Consider the following 20581-nt stretch of genomic DNA (forward strand, 5'->3'; position numbering starts at 1 on the left):
AAATGTGCATGGATATTAAATACATGAGCAGTATGGCTTCTGGGTATTGGTTCTGATACCCAACAACAATAATATAATTAACAATTGTGATCACCTACATTAATCATACTCCCATCTTTCTAATCATATTATACAGAGTACAGTCATCTTTCAACTTCTTCTCCTTTCATGTACCTGCTGATTTTAACATGGCAGATAACAACATTCATCGTAATATTTCCCCCTATCTAATTTCTGCCATTGTGACATTATAAGTATACAATTAAAGTTGTTTATGTTATAATATTTACTCCACCTTGTGCATAATCCCTCATCATTTGGTTATTCAATATTATTTTATCTTACTCAATGCTAATAGCCAAAATAACCTTAATAATATTATTTGAGGGTATACAATACATTTTTCAGCTTCTGATCCTTCCCTTTACATATTAATTTTAAAACATATAGAAGTATACATAACAATATTTTTCCTCTTTCTAATTCCTACCTCTATTCTAAATTTTAATTACACATATCTTATATTGGTGCGTAGTCTATTCCTAGACTAGAGGAATAGACTAGACCCATCATCTCTCATTCATTTTAGTCTACCAATTCTTATTGATTTTTTAGCAAGCTTTCCATATTCCTCTGCAATATACTTTTAGGGCAGCTCCAAGTAGAGAGCAGCTATGCAGAGGGAGAAAATCCTATCAGCATACCTTTGAACCATCTCTCCAACTGGAGGAAAGGATGTGAAACATGCTCAGGATAAGTCCCTATGAAGTAAGCTGGTTCAGTTACTCAGCTTGAATGAGAGTTTAGTGAAAACTATGACCTTCTTACCATCTATGTTAATGTTAGCTTCCATTGATAGCTTCTAATGCAGCGACAGATCACATCTGGGCATTTATCCACACTAAAATGTCAATTGTGGCTTCTAAAATGAAAATGAAATTTCCCTGCATGATTATGGCCTTTATTTTCCCACCCATTAATTTGTACACATTTCGATTATAATGTAATGGTGTAAGGGTTATTATTTCCAGAGGAGGCAGATTTGGACTAGGAAGTGAAAAGGTCCAAAAGACATCTTATTTGCTCTGGGAAACTAGGTTGGCTAAAAAATATTTATTTCTCAAGTATCCTTCCTCTCCTAGAAGATGAATTGAGAGGACAAGTTATAGGGAAAGAGGATTAGAAACCATAAGGAAACTTTTATCATCTTCCTGATGCCTCCATGCCACACAAATTCAGAAGATTTTTAAATACTGAGGTACAATTAAAACCAAATGCTTTTTTTCAGGATGGGCGTATAGACAGTGAAAAAGAAGTCAGGGAACTTTGTTTTTATATATGATAGTTGCAGGGAGATTACAAAACGCTCAAAAGTGGGAAGGTTTAACATAACCAACGATTGAGAAATGGTTGGTGAAAATGATGGAACTTGCAGATAAGGCTAAATTGACTTCCTTGATTAGAGAAAAGACTGGACTGACTGGAAACCTTTTAGAAATTTTGCATGAAACAGAAAAAATAGAATTAATAATAGTATTTAGGCTTATATACCACCCTTTAGTATTTTACAGTATTCTTTGGGTGGTTTACAATGTTGAAGCATTATGTGCATATTGCCCCCAACAATCTGGGTCCTCATTCTACTGACCCCTAGAAGGATGGAAGGCTGAATCAACCTTCAGACTGTGGGCAGAGTTTCTCTGTGATACTGAACTTTAACCACTGTGCCATCAGGGCTCATAAAATGAACTTGTGACTAGACTTTTTGAAAATTAGAAGAAAAATAAATAGTAGAAAAAAGTGACCTTTTTTGTAATCATAGAGTAAGAGATAATTTTGAAATTATGTTTATATTTGCTGCAGAGAAAATAGGAAGCTTTTGTCTTCTCTTTTTATCTTTTCTTTCTGCACTTTTGCGTTTATTTTTCTCTTTGTTTTCTTTACTCTGTATTAGTATTTCTGATACTCAGTTGTTTCCTCCAATGCAATATGTCCTTTATATAAATTAAATATTGATAATTTTTTATATAGCCACATTGTTCATCAATACATTATCTCCCTCTTGTATTTCAAATTTTCTTGTCTCTTTGCAGTTTATAAAATAACCATTTCCTTGGTTTATTCACAAATTGAAAATGTCTGTTTCCAGTTCTCTTATGGTTAACATAGATAACTGCTACTATAAAATCTTAATTTCTTGACAGATTTATGTTCTCTAGGTAATTATTTGACTCATATTTTTATTTCACCCAAAACATTTTGGGTTTTCTCTAGCTTTTTCTTAAATTCAGAATTATAGTCTGTCAGCTAACAGGACCTGCCACACTCACATCTGATTATCATCCCATTGATTGAAATACCTGTCTAATTTCCCCTTGCAATGAACTGCTAGGAATTGAACTAAAGACTGAAAAGCCAATATCATAATATAGGGAAATTATCTTGGCATCTAGAAGAGATCTAGAAGAGATCTAGAAGAGATCTAAAGAGATAACAGCAAGCTGCTTTTTGAAAAGATGACATATGGGAATCCCTTAGCTCAGCGGTGAAATCTAATTTTTTTTTTATTACTAGTTCTGTGGGCATGGCTTGGTGGACGTGGTTTGGCTTGGTGGGTGCGGCTTGGTGGGTGTGGCAGGGGAAGGATATTGCAAAATCTCCATTCCCACCCCACTCTGGGGCCAGGCAGAGGTGGCATTTGCCGGTTCTCCGAACTACTCAAAATTTCCACTACCGGTTCTCCAGAAGTTGTCAGAACCTGCTGGATTTCACCCCTGGCTTAGCTCATGGAAGGGGAAGGAGATCACAAGCATCTTCCCTTCCAAAACACTATTATAGGCATTGAAGCGACCTGTTCTGGACACCCCCCAAGCAAGTGTTCAGTTTAAGTGCAAAAGGAAACATAATAGATTTACCCATCCTAACTTTGCCTCTACACAGAGAGGATTTCCCTCTGGCATCTGCTTATTGGCTAAACGATGCGGTCCAGATGTTTCAGCGGCCTCTGTGGTTTCCAGGGAGAGTTTCGCAAGGAGCGCAATCGGAGGCTGGGATTCAATCCCTCCAGCCTCCCCTTCAGGCCGTTGTGGTTTTGCCTGTTGAAGCGCTAAAAAGAGCAACCCGAAAGCTACAGAGAGCGCGGGTGGAGGGAAAGGGGGAGGGAAATCCTCCGCTGGACGAGGACTACTTAAAGAGCTGGGGGGCGGGGGGGTGACGGAGTGGGAGGCTGTGATCGCAGTGCGCGTCCCCTTCTTTTTATTTCTGGCGATTCCTGCAAAGATTGTGGAAGCCTCCGAGGGGTTGAAAATGAGCCCCTCCAAGCGCGGGACTTGCGTACTTTGGGAGAAAGAGGGAAGCGAAAGAGACGCCGAGGGATGAGGTTGAGTTCAGTGATTCTTTTTAGCCTTGAAATAACAGGACATTATAAATTTGGAGAGTTTTGTTGCTACAGTGAAACGGTCAAGAGTCCTTGATTAAGGTATGAGTAAATCTTTTAGTAGTCGGGGGAACCCCACCCTCCACTAGTTTCAGTTAAGGTACTTCCTGGGCTTCCAGTTAAGGTTTTTCCTGGGCTTCCGTATACTTCGTCTTGAGCGGTTGTCGTGAGTAGTTTCTGGTTACTTTTAAAAAATAATATGGAATTATATTTGGACCATCCTGTGCCTGCCGGTTCTCCCCTGCAACCATCCATCCATCGCGGTCTTCTCAGCCACCGCAGGTCTTCTAGATGGGAGGATTTCAGGGGAGAATTAGCGGCCAGGAAAGAGCTTGCAGTCAATCTTGCCGTGATGGAAGTGCCCAATACGCGCAAAGGCGCCATGTAAACTTCCAATGATTTCCAATTAATACAGCTCAAGAAGGAAGTAGCTTCCTCTTAAAGTCTGTACAAATTCTAACTGGTGGGATTGATTCGGGCCCTTTGGTCAGAGTTTTAAAAATCCGGAGCCTTATTAGAGGTCGATGGCAGTTGGGACTTTACTGAATCGCTTCACTGCTTTCTGGGGTTGTCGGGAATTTTGTTAGAAAACTCAGGCGGTGGTCCAGTTGTGTTCTGATAAGAAACCTCCCCACATCAATGAAGCAAAGGTGGGATACAGGTCCCGACTCTTGTGTCCTTCCCAGTAACTTATCTCCAAATCAGAATGTACTTGCTGGAAGGTGTCAATCAGCATGATCATCCAGCAAGTACAATAAAACCATGCCCAAATGAGAAATGACATTTGGCTTGGTGGATCTGAGGTGATACTAAGATGAGAAAGAGACCTTTTGCCTTGAAAAAGCTAATATAAGCATGTTCTCCATTTTTCTGATTAACCTTTTCTCGCTGATATCTATGGAGATTCTCAACCCTCTAGGCCTAGGGCAGGGGTGGGCAACTGTGGCCCTTTTACAACCTGTGGACTTTGACTCCCAGAATTCCTGAGCCAGCTTGCTCAGGAATTCTGGGAGTTGAAGTCCACAGGTTGTAAAAGGGCCACAGTTGCCTACCCCTGCTCTAGGATAATGGTTGTCCCAAAAGGCAACTGGAGTATTTGGGGTTTTTTCCTTGAAAATGTTTTGCTTCTCAACCAAGAAGATTCTTTGGTTGTGGCTGAATGGTGGGGAAAGGAAGGATTTCTATCCCTGAGAAAGTTGTATGTTTTTACTACTGTGCTCCCTGAAGCCTTCTGGCAATCTTCTTCAGTTTTACAGCAGGCAAATGTTATCTCACAAAGTGAGATTAAGACCCAGAATCTGCCTCCTTGATGTTAAGACATTAACTTTTCCTCACTTGTTTGTTTGCAGGTAATTTAGTTGTGGCAACACTTCCAGCAAGAATGGCCAGTGAAACCACACTTTTCCTCCCCTCTAATGGAGCAAACATGATCCAAACAACCCCTGGATTGCCCAGTGTTGTTCCTCAGGCATCTGGAGCAATTCCATATCCTATGTATGGAACTCAGCAACTTGGAATTCCCACCAGTGCTCCTCAGCAAGTCCCACAAAAGGGTCCTTTGGAGAGATTCCTCAAGGCTGAACCCAAAGTGCTTGGGGTACGCATGCATTGCTCTGTGCCTGTTTGAATCCATTAAGGTTTTAGAGCTATGTAGAGACCTGAGAGCCCCATGTTGAAGTCCTGGAACTTTGCTTGGTTCGGGAATATACTCCAGAAACCTCTGTTCTTCCTGGTAGATTCATTTGTGTTTCTATAAAATATATGCATTCTTTTGCTTTGCTCTTTAACTGAGAAAGTGGAGCTCAGCCAAGGTTTCAGCCAGATCTCTTTTTCTCCCTTCCCTCTGAGAAGTGCAACTGTTGGGCATTTCTCCAGAAGAACCTGGTCACGGATTGGCTCAAGCCCAAGCTGGTTGAAGTCACTTTGTGCTTATGACTGTGATCAACTTCCTCCTGCAGATGAACCTGTAGTAAGAGGTGTCAGTTTTCTCTCAAAGGCCCATCATGATATTCTTACAGACCTCCTTCCTGACAAAAGCAGTCCCACGGAGGGTCAAACTAGATCATAATCTGTAGTAAATGTCCGGTCCATAGTGACAATGGTGTCCCAATCTTTCCCTTCTCCCCATTTGGATTTGTCACCATAGGAAACCAGGCCTTGGGTCAACACCTGCACTGCAAGCTTAGAAACTCCCAACTCCTTTGAAGGACCTTTCAAAGATGGATAGAAAGTGATGCTTTTCCTGGGGTGCTAACAAATTAGAATGTTTCTCTTGCTCAAATTAAGATAATCAATTCATCTTATTTTGTGTGTTTTCCTTCCTTAGGCCATTCAGATCGTGATTGGGCTGATCCACATTGGCTTTGGGGTTATCTCATTTTGTCTCCTTTCTGCTAAGTGTATTACCTTGTCTGGATTTGGAGGTTACCCCTTTTGGGGAGGGATATTTGTAAGTATATGCAAATTCCTATTCAGCCATGCACCATGGTATTAATGATTACGGCATACATATAAAAGTCCTGTTTGCATGGAAATCTTCCTGGCTTCTCATGGGTGCCAGATTTTTCTGATATTTTTTTTGTTGATATTTCCAGTAGACAAAAATAGTTTTCTGTTTCTTTTTTCATAGTTCATTTCTTCTGGATCACTGTGTGTATCAGTTGCGAACCGTCCAAATCGTGCTTTGGTGAGAAAGCTGTATAGCATTTTAATTTCTTTTCTGCTGTTTCTTCATAATCACTCATTAGCACTCTTTATATTTTCTATTGTCTTCAGATACTGCTCAGTCTTAAATCAACATTTGAGAATAGAAGCAAACTCAAAAGCCCCACCTACTTCCTTCTTTGATCAACTTTTGCTTCCAAGCTTTGCCTACCCCAACAGTAGAGAATGTTGAACCATCCAGAATTAGAGCCTCCCCTGGTCCCCATTTTGTGATGGGCTTCTTGCCAAGTTCCTTTCCTGATGTGCAACCTGCAACACTGCAGGTCCTAATAGTACCATTGCAAAAACAAGAGAAGCCAGAGAGAGTCAATGACCATGATGTGGGTGTTTGTTCTGCCAGAGCTTTCCTAGTTACTACTAGTAATAGTAATTAGTAGTAATATAAATAATAGTAATGGTGCTAGTCCTGAGCAAAAGTGTCTTCTTGAGTTTTCTAGTCTTGAACCAAACCTCCCACATGCCACCCCCTCCTTCTCCTCCTCCTCCATCTTGATGGGGTCCAGTTTCAGAAGTATTCCTACCTGAAAGCAACATTAGAAAGAAGCCGGTGTATTAGGAGTAAAAGTATGGAACATGTGTGGGAATCCCTCTGGGAATCAAAGAGAGAGCTGATGGTAGCCCTCCTGCATTGCATTCTTTTCCTCTGTCTCTCTTTGGTTTAAAGTGTATTGATAGCAACATAGAAATGTTTTTGTCCTGTAAAGGAACACTCTGTGAATTCAAGAGAAGAAAAACATCCATCTTAATGGAAAAACACGACATTCCTGAAAGGAATGAACTGAAAAAAGAGGAATTTTTAAATTTTTAGTACTCTCACTACTGGCTCCAAGGGTTTCTCTATTCCCACCTCTCTTGTTGCCTCTCTGTAATGTTGCATAGGTTAACATTTAATGCTTAGAGTTTGTCATGTCCTGGAATAAACTGTGGGATTTCTTTAACCAAAATGTTAAGGATGAATAATCCTTACCAGTTTTCCTGTCACTGTTACCCACCTGGCCTTCGATGGAGGCTGACATCTAGAAAGAGAAAGAGAAAGAAGGGATTTGACAGAAAAGCCCTCAAATGAATTGTGGCAGTTGCCTTTCCATTGTGGAAAACTCTGTTATTGCTGCTGTTTGATTCCTATGATCTCCGTGGATGTTGTCTGGTTTCACCACAGACTGGTTATGTGTCATTAAACACACACACAGATTGAATTCTATATTTGGGGCTAATTATTTTTATGCTTTGTATTTAATAAGATTTATGCTGACACTGTAACTAATTTCTCTCTTTCTGCTGTATTGCTGTTTCAGGTGAAATCCAGTGTAGGAATGAACATCACAAGTGCTATAATGGCATCAGTTGGTGTTATCCTGTACTTGGGCGAGATGATCACCAACGCTATTCCTGTATATAACCCTACAGTTACAATCGTAAGGAAACCACTCTGTTCTTAAATTTTGGCTTCACGCGCAGAATCCAGAAGGAGATTATGTGTGTAGCTGAGATATCCCAGACCGTTGGCTTTTGGTTGAAATCTTTTCCTTGAATAAGTCTCAGTCCCAAAGAGAGTTGTTCTATTTCATTTGACTGTGTGTGTGTGTGTGTGTGTGTGTGTGTGTGTGTGTGTGTGTGTGTGTTAAACAAGGGCAAGCAATCTTCTGGTCATAGAGGTAAAAAGTGTGTAGGACTTTGTAGATTTCTTCTTTCTTCTCCAATTTTTGTTTTGTTTTGGGGTTTTTTGGATGGGTAGGGGGATAGATTATTTTTTAAATGGTAAATGTGTTTTAGACATATCGTTTGACTATGTCCCTGTAAACATTTGGTTGTTTTACAGTAGGGCTTGGGTGCTCACACAACACAAAGGAATGCTTGAGAATTCTATATAGCATAGAATACAGCTGCACATGTTGAAATCGATACCAGGTTTTCCTGCCACCCCCACCTCCTCATCCCTTCTTTGCATTTTCCACCCAGTTTTAGAAAATAGAAATTTAGGTAAGTTCTGAAGTGTGGACAGTTTAGAACCACACCGATACCTGGGATCAATGGCTTGAATTTTTAGCATTTTGTAAAGTGCTGTCCTTTGCTTTCTTATTAGGGTTATATGATAAAAGTATCACATCCAAGGCTTTTCTCCTTTTCAGTCTGACAGATGATTGGAAAGAAGTTGGGTAAATAAAATAGATTTTGCCGCATCCTTATTGATGAGGGAAACAATATAAGAGGTGCAGTGGTTAGAGTACAGTACTGCAACTTACTTCAGCTGACTATTAGCTGCAGTTCAGCAGATCGAATCTCACTGGCTCAAGGTTGACTCAGCCTTCCATCCTTCCGAGGTAGATAAAATGAGGACCCAGATTGTTGGGGGCAATATGCTGACTCTGTAAACCGCTTAGAGTGGGTTGTAAAAGCACTATGAAGCGGTATATAAGTCTAAGTGCTATTGCTGTTGCTATACGTTAGACTGGCTGATTCTGAATCACGTTGCTGTCCTTAACCATACTCTGTCGATGCCAATTTCCCCAATTTTCCCGTGAGGTTATCTTTACCTTGTCTCAGCCCATGAGTAAGACTCCAAGCCTTAAGTCATCATTAGATGCACTAGTATAAAACTAGTCTTTTCCTCTCCTCTTATTCTGAGCCCATCCAACCACAGCCTCAAGGTGTATAAAATCTATTTCCCTTCCCCCCTTATCTTGGAGAAAATCTCAGGTGACCAAGAATGGATATGTTATGATAGTGGGGAAGCCTGTTGCTTTTCCTCTTTGGACTAGCCAGCCTCTGTCTTAACTATTTCCTTCTCCTTCTCCCTTCAGCGCTTTGTTTCTTGAGGTTTGCTATCCATCTCCTCTCTCCTCCATCATCCCAAATGTGCTTTTTCAAGAGGCAACTGGACTTTCCCTGTGACCTGATGGTGGCCTCAACAACTCTCTAAAAGGATGCAAATGACCAGCTGTCTGCAAGGAGTATAAATCCTTCCATTCCCCACCATCCAGTCAGAGCTGAAGAAGCTTCTTAGATGAGAAGCAAAATGTCTCCACAGGAAAACAAGAAAGTCCAGTTGCCTCTTGAAAAAGCACCTTTAGGACAACCATGACCTAGATGACTGAGAATCTCCCTAGACTCTCTCCTCCATTACTTCTCTCCAGGCAGCAGGAAAACAGACCCTCTAAATTTCCTATTGGAAAATGGAGGGCAAGCAAATTGCATCTATTTACTTTGACAGTGAGGTGGGCGGTATCAACATTTGATAAATAAGTAAAATAAATCTATTTGTAGTATGGTTTAATCTCTCTGCTCATCCCTGGCAGAAACGGTGGCTTCATCTTGTGTGTTTCAGCTCTTCTACCTTGCAAGATACATCTAATTGACTCATGAGCTGCTTTCCTCTTTTCAGAAAATTAGTAGTGTTTGGGCTATTAATACGCAATATCTTTTCATATGTATCTTTATTTTACCTTAAATCTAATTTGAGAGATGCCCAAATTGAGGGCGGAAGGAAGGTAAAGCAGATACCCCATTTCTGTTGTAGTACCCTGATGGATGTTTTCCTTATTGACTGATGATATGCTGAAAATGGATGGCAGCAAAGTCAGAGGAGAAAACCAGTCTGTAACAGGTGGGGTTTTTAGAAGCCAGGGCAATAGCATTCAAGAGTAAATCAGAACAGGTCCAACAATGGGCAGGAAAGGGACTGGCAATAGGGACTAGGGATTTGATGCCTTCATTATGTTTGATGTTTACTCAAGGAAAAATTACACACATAGTACTTTGACTCAGTTGATTAGATTCAGGAAATACCACACATTGAAACAGGGCTCTTCCAAAGCAACATTGGGCAGGAAAGGGACTGGCAATAGGGACTAGGGATTTGATACTTTCATTATTGATGGTGTTGACTGAAGGATAAATTACGCACACCAGTTTGGAAACAAGGCTCCTCCAAAGCAAAAAGTGCAAATCAGATTTTATCTGAATGATTATAAGCGGTCCAGGGGGACAGGAACAGAGATGGTATATTTCCCAAATAAGGAAAATGTGCAGGTGCAGAATGAATTAGTTTGCTTTCACTGCTGTGGGTTCTGTCCCTTGTGACTCTTGGGGTAATTTAGGAGAACATACACCCAAAATGTTCTAATGTGTTTGGGTCATCCTAACCTGAACACCTTGTTGTGGGGAACATGTCCCTTTAAATAATGAAGCAGAGGAATTGGAGGTAAGCAAAAGAAAGCATCTTTCACTGACATGCAAAGCTAGAGTGATCACTGGGTATGTGGCCAGCAGAATGCCAAAGAACCTAGAATTAGGAAAGATTATGGGTTAAATATGCTTAGAACGTAAGAATAAGAATGATAAAGTAATGTTTATCATACTATGGCCTACATAGCTTGGAGGTAACTTTTGACAGTACTATGGGATGTCCTTCCCATTATCTGACCTAAGGCCTCCAACTCCCACATTCCTCCAAGGAATCCAATCTGATTTTTTTCTGCTAACACTACATCACTGTCTAGCATGATCAATATCCTTTAGCCGGTTTTGTTAGGAGAGCTGTGAATTTCTGCATTGGTAAAACTAATGATTCAGTCCAGAGGTGTCAAACTCAATTTCATTGAGGGCTGCATCAGTATTGTGTTTGACCTCAGGGAGCCAGGCTGGACATGGCCAGGGTGGGGATAGTCAACTCGATGTCACTCATGTTGGGAGGTGCCTCTGATAGCCTGAGTGCTCTGCCAATGAAAATGGGCTCCCAAGCTCCGTTTTTGGCTGCTAGAGCCTCCTGCAACCCTGCACCATTGAAAACAGAGCTTGGGAGGGCCTCACACAGCTCGCGTGAGCTCCATTTTGCTGGCAGAGGCACTGTGAGCCAATCCTTTGTTGTTTCCAGGGCAGTCCCACAGGCCAGATCTAAGCATCCCGTGGGCTGGATCTGGCCCACAAGCCTTGAGTTTAAATCCCGTGATTTAGACTGAGAATTGAATTGTTCTTCTTTGCTTCATCCTACATGAATAGCATTTTGTGGTGCATAAAGAAGAAACAATGAAATACCTGCTACTGTGCAATGATTTAATTTATTGATCTGAAATAAGATCATCGATCTTATTGAATCTGAAATAAGGCTGATCCCCACTTGATTCTCAGTGATATCTGGAATTTCCCCTTAGAACGCTGCAAAACATAAGAGACGCTACTAATGTTCCCTGATGCGGTTTTCTCATATCACACAGGCTGTACAGGCAGTCTTCAACTGAATGAACAACGATTCATTTAGTGACCATTCAGAGTTTCAGTGGCACTCAAAGCTATGACCACTCCTTGCTTTTACGACCTTTGCAGCATCCCCACAGTCACACGAACAATTTATTTAGGACAGTTGCAGCATCCCCTTTGCGACTTTCCCAGCCAGCTTCTGATCAGCAAAGACAGTGGGGGTGGGGAAGGTGGATTCACTTAACAACCATATGATTCTCTTAACTGCACCTATTTGCTTAACAACAGTGGCAGAAAAGGTAAAATTACGCAACGACTCACTTAACAATCACTTTGTTTAGCAGTGGAAAATTGTTGTGGCTCCGTTGCCTGAGCCTGGGCTATCGACAGATGCAGACTCTGAGAGTGAGGAGGAGGAGTTGGCAAGGCCTCCCTCTCCAGGACCCTCCTCTCTGGCAATGCCTCTGGAGGACACGGAAGGCCAAACGATAGGCTCAGAGCCAAGCACGTCCCCGCAGCCACAGGTGGACAGTGATGAGGAAGATAAGTGCTGGCTGGACCCTCACCAGAGGCACAGGGAGAAGCGTGTGCACAGCAGAGGGGAAGGCATGGCAGAGATTAGCTGAGTCACTGGACCACACCCCACAGGATATAAATGTGGGTGTGGTGGCCAGTTCAGTTTGTGACGAGCAAAAACTAGAACTAATCTATGATTTCTGCGTTACTGGACTTTGCCTGCTTTATCGGACTGCATTTGGATTAATTCTGGTATTGTTGAAAACTCTGCCTGTTTTATCGGAATGCTGGCAGGCTAATCTTCGTTTTGTGTGAGTAAAGTCTGAATTGGCAGCTAGCCACTGGGTTGCTGCCAGCTTTATCATCAAAGAGTTTTGTCGTGTGGCTTATTAACTCCGGGCCGTCTGTGTGGGTGTGTGCGTGGTACGGGGACAGAACAAAAATATGGTCCCAATTGTGGTTCTAAGTCGAGGATTACCTGTACAGTGTCGTTGTTTTTCCCAATACAGTTGTTCCTCCCAATGTTTCACAAGGAAGCAGCTGGGAGTCCCTTTTAATGGTGTGACTGTAACTCATTCAATAAAATAAAATAGATACCATTACATTAATTTCTCAGAATACAACTATATTTCCACTTGTCTTCCTACTCTACAGAGTGTCGGTTATGGCTTCGCCATTGTGCTGTTGTTGTTGAGCCTGCTGGAATTTTGCATCGCTGTTTCATTGGCTCATTTCGGCTGCCAGGCCACTTGCCGTAGTGATGCCCAGGTAAATATTTGATACTTTGATAATAGCTTTAGCAGTTCTCATTGTTAAAGAATGTAAAGAAGATTGTCCATTTTTGTTCTTTATATTTGCGCTCCACCCAACCTGACCTTTTGCTTGTTTCTTTGCTATTACCCTGAATAATAGGTGAGATTAGCTACTCGGTTTACCCAGTAACCTTTATAACTAGGAGAGGTTTCAATTGTGATCTAACATCCTGTGATTTATTTGCTTCTGCATATGAATAATTGGATGATGTGAATTTTTCCCAGCTTCTGTTTTGCTAGAGAGTGAATGTCATGAATATAACACAGTTTGTGTGGTCTCTTTATAATTCAGTGATGCAGAAGTTGATGTCTCCATGTTCGAGGGCTCGGTTCTAAATATTGTTACTTTAGTAGTGTGACTACATTAATTTAAAGTCTCTGTCACTTGATTACATTTTCTCTCAATGCTATCATTTTTTTTAAAAAAATAGGTGTTTTTCATTTTTTTAAAAAAATAACATTATTGTTAATTCTCAAACAACTGAATACATGACCACCTTTTGCTACCTAAGATCTCCATATATAGATCTGGTAATAAAGAGGTTCTGTCAGCACTACGAAAGCCTTTGAAAAAAATCAGTTGGAAACAATTGAATTACCATCCACGTACCTACATTCTGCATTGGCAAGTTTTATTTATTTATTTATTTATTAGTTTGATTTATATGCTGCCCTTCTCTGGAGACTCAGGGCACCACCAGGCTCCTGTTTTGTGGTGGGTCAGAAAGCCACGTCTGTCCCTTGTTAGACAGTCCTTTGTACCAATAACAAACATACTCTCAAACTTTCAGAAATGCTTTAGATTAATTTGAGAGGGAGAAAATGGGACAGAAGAAAGACTGAAGGGGGTAAATATGATTGGACCTGACAAAACAGAAGAACTCTAAAAATACAGTAGTGGCCAAAACTATGGAACCCTTTTGGGAAAAGTGTATTTTTGAGGTTTGATGGCTAATAACACCACTTTTTTTTGGAGTTTCAAGAGAATCCTATTCCATTGCTAGAATGGCCTGGAAATAGCCCAGACCTTATCCCAATTGAAAAGCTATGGAGCTGACTAGGGGTGAAATGCTCCTGGTTCGGACCAGATCACCCGATCCGGTAGCAATGGCGGTAGGTGATTCGGAGAACCGGTAGCAAAAATCCCTGTCCCCCCACATGCCCAGCTGAGCTGAAAAAATGCTTTTAAAAGTAAAAAAAAAAGCCTCTGATGATTGTGCAGATCAGCTGGCATCATCAGTGTCTTTTAAAAGCATTTTTTTTAAAATGCAAAAAAAAAATGCTTTTAAAAGAAAACAAAAGCCTCTGACAATCAGGCAACTCAGATGGGATTGTCAGAACCTTTTAAAAGCATTTTTTTTTACAATCTCTTCAGTAGAAAAAAAAAGTAGAAAAAAAAAGTTGGCCACGCCCACCCAGTCGCATTACCACCACCACCACCACCACCACCACCGAGCCACGCCCACAGAACTGGTAGTAACAAATTTTACATTTCACCACTGGAGCCAACTAAAGAAACTTGTTAGTCAGAAGCGACCCAGCAATAAAACCCAGTTAATGGAAGAAATAATTCAACATTAACAGCTGCAGAACTAAAAGACTTGGTTCACTCCATGGGAAGACATTATAAGGCCATAATTCATGCTAAAGGTTACCCAACTAAGTATCAACTGATGTGATAATTTTTATATATCTCATTATTTCTATGGTGATATTTTTTGTAAATCTCTATATTTCACTTTTTTTTTATACCGTAACTGCTATTCTAATACTGTAGCAGATCCTTCATAAAGGTTATTGCATTACATTCTTGATTAAATTATTTTTCCATTGATATATAATTTTATGGTACTACTCCCCCCCAAAAATGTGGTGTTATTAGCTAGTTTTAGAAAATATACTTTTCCCAAAAGGTTTCCACAATTTTGGCCACTACTGTATTGCAAGCAGCTAAGTCAGCATACAGAGATACCTGTCTTAGGGTCCATGGTGCTCTCTAGCTTGCTTGTTTTCTTGCAGATGTTTCATTACTCAAACTAGCTAACATCATCAGTTTTATTAGTTGGGTAATAAAACATCTGCAAAAAAATAACCAATCAAGGTCCCCTTATTTCAACCCTGAGCTCCAAAATTTTTTCTTTATCGATACCTGCATCAGTTCACAGGAACTGTCAATTGAAGCCATTTTAGAAATAAAAAAATAACCTCCCCTGGAGGGAAATGCATCTTCTTCGGGCCTTGAAATTGTTAAAATAAATTAATACTCTGAGAGCATTTGTGAATAAATCACGAGAATATTATTTATTTCTTTATGTTCCTCAATTAAGCAGGACTCTAGAAGATTTACAACAGTACGAATACAGAAACTTAAAATATAACTAATATATAACTGCAATAAAAACTAAGGCCCAAAATAAAATCAGTCTCCAAAGGTCCTCAGGAGAAGCCAGGTCATTACCACTTTCCAGAGGGCCATCTCAGTTGATTCCATCTTTATTTCAGAAGGGCATCTATTCCACACAGGGAACACTGACTGGGGTGGGTGGTGGGAGGAGCTTCCTGTCACACCTCTTGGTAGGTGGGAGATCCTGAGCAGACATTCTCTGAATGTGGGCATAAAGCTGGCAGATTTGATCAGGAAAAGTTACTTAAATGCCCATCATTTGCCTCTTAATTTATAGTTTTAAAGAATTCTCTATCAGGACTTTGAGCTATCAAGGATTTCAGCCTGTTGGTGAGACTGCCAGCATCACAGTTAAAACACACACAACTGGAGAATCTAGTCCTCCCACCTAGAGTAACAGATGCGTCCCTGAGTATATTTTGTATTGACTATTATTTTCTATTACAGCCAACGGTGCTTTTTGTGCCTTACCAAGTCATCGGAGGTGGAGAAGTTGCAGCTGAACCAAATCCTCCTCCTCCTCCACCGACTTACGATAACGTTATTACCAAATCTCAGTAAAACAAGAGCACCAGGAAGGAAATATGAGAAGGGTTGCAACAGAGGTTTCAGGAACAGCAATGGCATTTCATATTACTTTATTTTGTCCAGCTTGCTTGTTTATTTTTCAATTTCAATCTTTAAACACCAAATTAAATGGTGACAAATTTAAAAGTTCTTTGATTTTACTTAATAGTTATAACACTTCCCTAGAAACAAGAATTCATCGGCATATTCATGAGGAAGTACACTCCCTGCAGTGGATGATGGAGGCTGTTTATCACTCTCTTCTTTATACTCTGGATGATGTTTGTTTTTTATGACAAATATGGAATTAAATAGGAAATCTGATGCTGCAGAAAAGAAAAACAGCTACTAAAATTAAAACCTAATTGAAAAATACTGGTAGTTCTTGACTTACGACTACAATTTGGACCAGAAGATCCATTGCTAAGCGAGGCAGTTAAGGGAATTGTGCCTGATTTATCACCTTTTTTGCCATTGCTGTTAAGTGAATTAACACTGGTTGTTCAGTGACTCATGTGGTCCTTAAGTGAATCTGGTTTCCCACATTGACTTTTTAAAAGCCAACTGGGAAGGTCATAAATAATAATCCCCCACTGTGGCATGCTGTCATACATACATACATGCTGGTTGCCAAGCATCTTCAGTTTTGATCCCATGACCATGGGGAGGCTGCTACCTGTGACTTTTTTCAAGTCTGTTGTAACTTTGAATGGTCACTAAATGACCAGTTGTAAGTTGAGAACTACCTGTAATAGTGGTTGCATAATGACTATGATCCCAAAACAGAAGAAGTTGCATATAACTACAGTATTCCGTATTGTTAGGGCGCAGAAGCTGATGAAAAACACAGATTCCATGCAAATTGCCATTTTTTGTTTTTTTTTTTACTATCATCCCATCTTCAACAGGGGAAGCTGTAAAGACATTCATTAGCTGTATCCTTGAAGAGTTTACAGTTGTGTAAACATGCAATTTCAAAATCAAAGCCATTCATACTTTTAGGGAAGGTATATTTAGGGGATGGGCAACTATGATCCCTTTGCTACCTGTGGACTTCGACTCCTGAGCTTACAGGGCTGATTCAGGTATTCTTGGAGTTGAAGTCTGCAGTTCCTAAAGGTGCCAGAGTTGCCCATCCCTTCTACTGTATATGCCTCAAGACACTCAATTGGAATGCAGGGAAGATTCATGGCTTCCTTATCCATAATTACATGGTGAAAAGTTTGACTTCTGCAATGATTTTATAGATGCACAAAATGTACATTTGCACAGTTTTTGAGGTTTAAGTTGATAGGCAGTATCCTGCATATAATCTAGCTCAGTTGAAATGATGTCACTCTTACTTCCTTTCTTGGATGAATCTGCATACAGATGGGAAGTTGAACAACTAGCTTTGTGATGCAGCTGGAACAATCTTGTAGGGCATTGTATGCCAAAACAACTAGACACAAGGATAGTTTTTCCCCCATGCCATCACTCTGCTAAACAACTATTTCCCACAACACTGTCAAACTACCTAGTAGGGCTTATTACTATTATCCTGCTCATCTTTCCTATTACCTATTGTATTTTCCCCAAAATAAGACCCGGTCTTATATTTTGGCAGGCTCCAAAATAAGTATTAGGGCTTATTTTCTGGGGAAATACAATTTCAGAGTGATCAGCGCCTTTAGTGTGCACACAAGAGGCAGCAGGTGTGCAGGGACCAATGGTATCTGGCAGCAGCTGCAGCCCACCAGTCCCTTAGCATACTTTGGGGCTGCGCACCCTGCGCAGCACAGGTGAGTTGATTCCCTGTCCAAGCAGCAGACAGAGGCAGAGGCGTTGCGGGGGGAGGCAGATGATCCAGATCCAGCGCTTGGGCTGTGGGGAAGCCAAGAGTCAGGTTGGCGCGGGCCATGGGAGGCTCATCTTGTGTAAAGGTACTGGCAGCAAGAGAGGTGTAGGGTGAAAGGCAGAGGATCCTATGAGCCATGTGGGGCACAGGCAAGCCCACAGATGCAAAGATGAGCCTCCCACAGCCACCCGCTGATCCAGCTCACCAACTGTTGCAGACCACACGGCACATGCAGGTCACGTGTCCCCCCCCGCCTCTTCCTTCACCTGCTGCTTGGACAAATAATCAACTGATTTGTGCTGTGTGGGCTGCGACTGCTGCCAGACACGTCAGCCCGCACGTACTCACTGCCTCCTATCCTAGCCACATACAACCTTTCACTAGGGCTTATTTTAGGGGTAAGGCTTATATTAGGTGCACACTTATTTTCGGGGGACATGGTATTTTATATTTTTATATCTATAACTTTGTTGCTTGTATCATATTAATTACATTATTTAGTATCCTAGTATGATTTGTGTTGATTGCTTATTTAGTATCCTATGACTATCACTGAGTGTTGTATCTTATGATTTACGATGAATGTATTTTATGATTATGATCATGATTTATCACTTCTTGCTTGTATGTACACTGAGAGCTTATGCACCGGAGACAAATTCCTTGTGTGTCAATCACACTTGGCCAATAAAGAATTCTGTTCTGTTCTGTTCTATCCTTGTCCCTGTCCCTGTCCCTGTCCCTGTCCCTGTCCCTACTCCTACTCCTACTCCTACTCCTATAGGAGTCCCAGCCCATTTTCTTTGGAGAAATCAACCCTTGGAGCCGGACTTATTATTCGCTTTCAGCTCAGCTTGGGCAATGGAGGGAGGGCAGGGATTTTTGTTACCGGTTCCCCGAACCACCTGCCATCGCTACAGGATCAGGCGATCCGGTCTGAACCGGGAGGATTTCACCCTGAGCCAGACTTATTATTCTCTTTCAGCTCAGCTTTCCCAGATTTAAATTACAAAAGGCAGAGAGATTCAAGACCACTTCTGGGATGCACTTATGTTGTCTAAAAGATCCTCTGTGGAGGATCTCTGGATGACACTTTCTGAGAGGATGATTTATGTTGATTCCTCAATGTGCTTGAATAGGGATAGAGGTAATAACCTATATCTTAACTAGTACCACCCCACCCTGTAGTACAATAAAGCGGATGGAAGAAGACGGGGGATTGGAAGAAGACAAAAACTGATACTCAAGGCTTCCAGTAAGATTTTCTAAAGCTTTGGTCCTAGGATATGAGGCTTGTATCACAGATACAACTTGGTGCTTTGCTTCGGTGTCAAAATATTTGGATAGCTTTTCCCCTTGTAGTATAATGGTGCAGGGTGAATCTTCTGAGCAAGAGAGAAATTTGCTAAATAAAGATAAAGTTCAAACATTTTGCTTGACGAGTTTAACTCTATAGACCCCATAGACAGCAACATAAAGAGCACCTACTGAAACTATACTTATTGAGTTAGACTCAGAGGTTTAATAGTAATGTAGTTATACCGAGAGTCTTTGTTCGGCGCCCACACTTGGAATTGTCGATCATTAAGCAAAGTGGTTTCCAAGTGAAACCACTATTGTGTTTATGTTCTTCAGCTTTCCTTTGCTTTGCCGACCATTAAAAGCCATAAATGTGAGGCTTAGTTGCTTTTCTGTCACTGGTGTAACACTGAACCCTTGTTAAATGAGGACTGCCTGTAGCTTGAGTCCTGGAAGACCCTCTATCTCACCCTGAGCACAATGAGATTGCTTAATGAGAGAATGAGCACATCCACACAGTCTCCTGACTTTGCCTCAAAGGCTTCTTGAAATCATTCTTTAAGGACTCATCTGCGTGATAGAGCCTCCCTCTCATTTCCAGTCCATAGCTGAGGGCAGCTACCATTGGCTTTCAATGCGGAAATCATGTTAACATGGCCCTTGTTATAGGCATAATTTGCATTGCTTCACTGATAGGATGGCTGCTGACTTCCCTCCAGGGGCATCTGGGGTTGTGATGCTGGACAGACATGATCCCAGAGGAAGAGCAGCCCCACCAAGACTGTAGCAAAGCAAAACCAGAACTGGTGGAGAGCCACCTCCCAGTAGATCAGTTTTAGTTTTCCAGCAGACCAGTTGCTCTGTGGGTTGGCTTCGTTTCTGTCTCACTGACAGGCAGGTCACTCTAGGAAGGTTATTCTTTACTGCTTTCTTTATAACTCATGAGGCTGTACTAGTGATACATTAAGCCCTCTCTAAAATGACAGCTCTGGATAGGGGGGGAAAGGCCCAATAAGCAAGTCACCCTGTGAGGCATTCCTTGTGACCAGGTTTCTCCTCAGTGGTCTTTCTGTTAGAGTCAGAAAAAATAGTAGAGCCGGACCTCTGTAGACACAGCACTCCATGAAGGGATCTGCCTGATGGGCCATTGGTTTTTGCAATGGATGGACAGGCTGGTTATTCCAAGATCACTAAGGTTGAACGATAGCTAAATCAGCCACTCCAGCCCTCTTTCAAAACCCTCCTCCTCCTCCTCCTCCTCCTCCTCCTCCTCCTCCTCCTCCTCCTCCTCCTCCTCCTCCTCCTCCTCCTCCTCCTCCTCCTCTTCCTCCAAGCACCTAGTTTAGAGGGAACAATTGAGAATTTTTCCCTGCATATACTGTTAGGGCAGCTCCAAGTACAGAGCAGCTATGCAGAGGGAGCAAATCTATCAGCATACCTTTAAACCATCTCCCTGACTGGAGGAAAGGATGTGAAACATGCTCAGGATAGGTCCCTATGAAGTAAGCTGGTTCATTCGTTCAACTTGAAAGACAGCTTAGTGAAAACTATGACCCTCTGACCATCTATGTTAATGTTACCTTCCATTGATAGCTTCTAATGCAGGGACAGATCACATCTGGGCATTTATCCACACTAAAATTTCAATTATGACTTCTAAAATGAAAATGAAATTGATTTTTTAAAAATGTGTTTTATTGTTAAAAAGGCTGATACCTTTTGAGTTTGCCAACTCTAATGAGATTTCTTTTTTTTTTGTAAAGTTTTTTTTAAATTTTTTACACAAACAC

The 20581-nt window shown here is 41.2% G+C and overlaps 1 protein-coding gene across 4 annotated transcripts; it reads left to right on the top strand.

Moving 5' to 3' along the window:
- The first annotated feature begins 3049 nt into the window (after positions 1-3049).
- Positions 3050-18205, top strand: LOC117667071 (membrane-spanning 4-domains subfamily A member 8-like). Of its 4 annotated transcripts, none has more exons than XM_087881494.1 (7): positions 3050-3478; positions 4786-5033; positions 5763-5885; positions 6066-6122; positions 7456-7575; positions 12527-12640; positions 13197-13620. In XM_087881494.1, exons 2-7 carry the CDS (start codon positions 4818-4820, stop codon positions 13494-13496), a joined length of 930 nt encoding a protein of 309 aa, XP_087737620.1. In that variant the 5' UTR covers positions 3050-3478; positions 4786-4817; the 3' UTR covers positions 13497-13620. The 4 variants fall into 4 exon arrangements, with proteins under 4 accessions (XP_087737620.1, XP_087737622.1, XP_087737623.1 ...); XM_087881496.1 differs by lacking the exon at positions 13197-13620 and adding an exon at positions 15536-18205 and having other exon boundaries at positions 3058-3478; XM_087881497.1 differs by lacking the exon at positions 13197-13620 and adding an exon at positions 15536-18205 and having other exon boundaries at positions 3118-3602.
- Positions 18206-20581: the final 2376 nt, after the last annotated feature.

This window comes from Pantherophis guttatus, chromosome 1, assembly GCF_059756535.1.
Source record: "Pantherophis guttatus breed Tessera chromosome 1, ASM5975653v1, whole genome shotgun sequence".
NCBI lineage: Eukaryota > Metazoa > Chordata > Lepidosauria > Squamata > Colubridae > Pantherophis > Pantherophis guttatus.

Bases quoted from the DNA above. Each gene is read 5' to 3' on its own strand.
- LOC117667071 (XM_087881494.1), top strand. From the start codon at position 4,818: ATGGCCAGTGAAACCACACTTTTCCTCCCCTCTAATGGAGCAAACATG. The intron at 5,034-5,762 runs GTACGCATGCAT...TTCCTTCCTTAG, and splicing joins CTGAACCCAAAGTGCTTGGG to GCCATTCAGATCGTGATTGG. The intron at 12,641-13,196 runs GTAAATATTTGA...TTGCTACCTAAG, and splicing joins CTTGCCGTAGTGATGCCCAG to ATCTCCATATATAGATCTGG.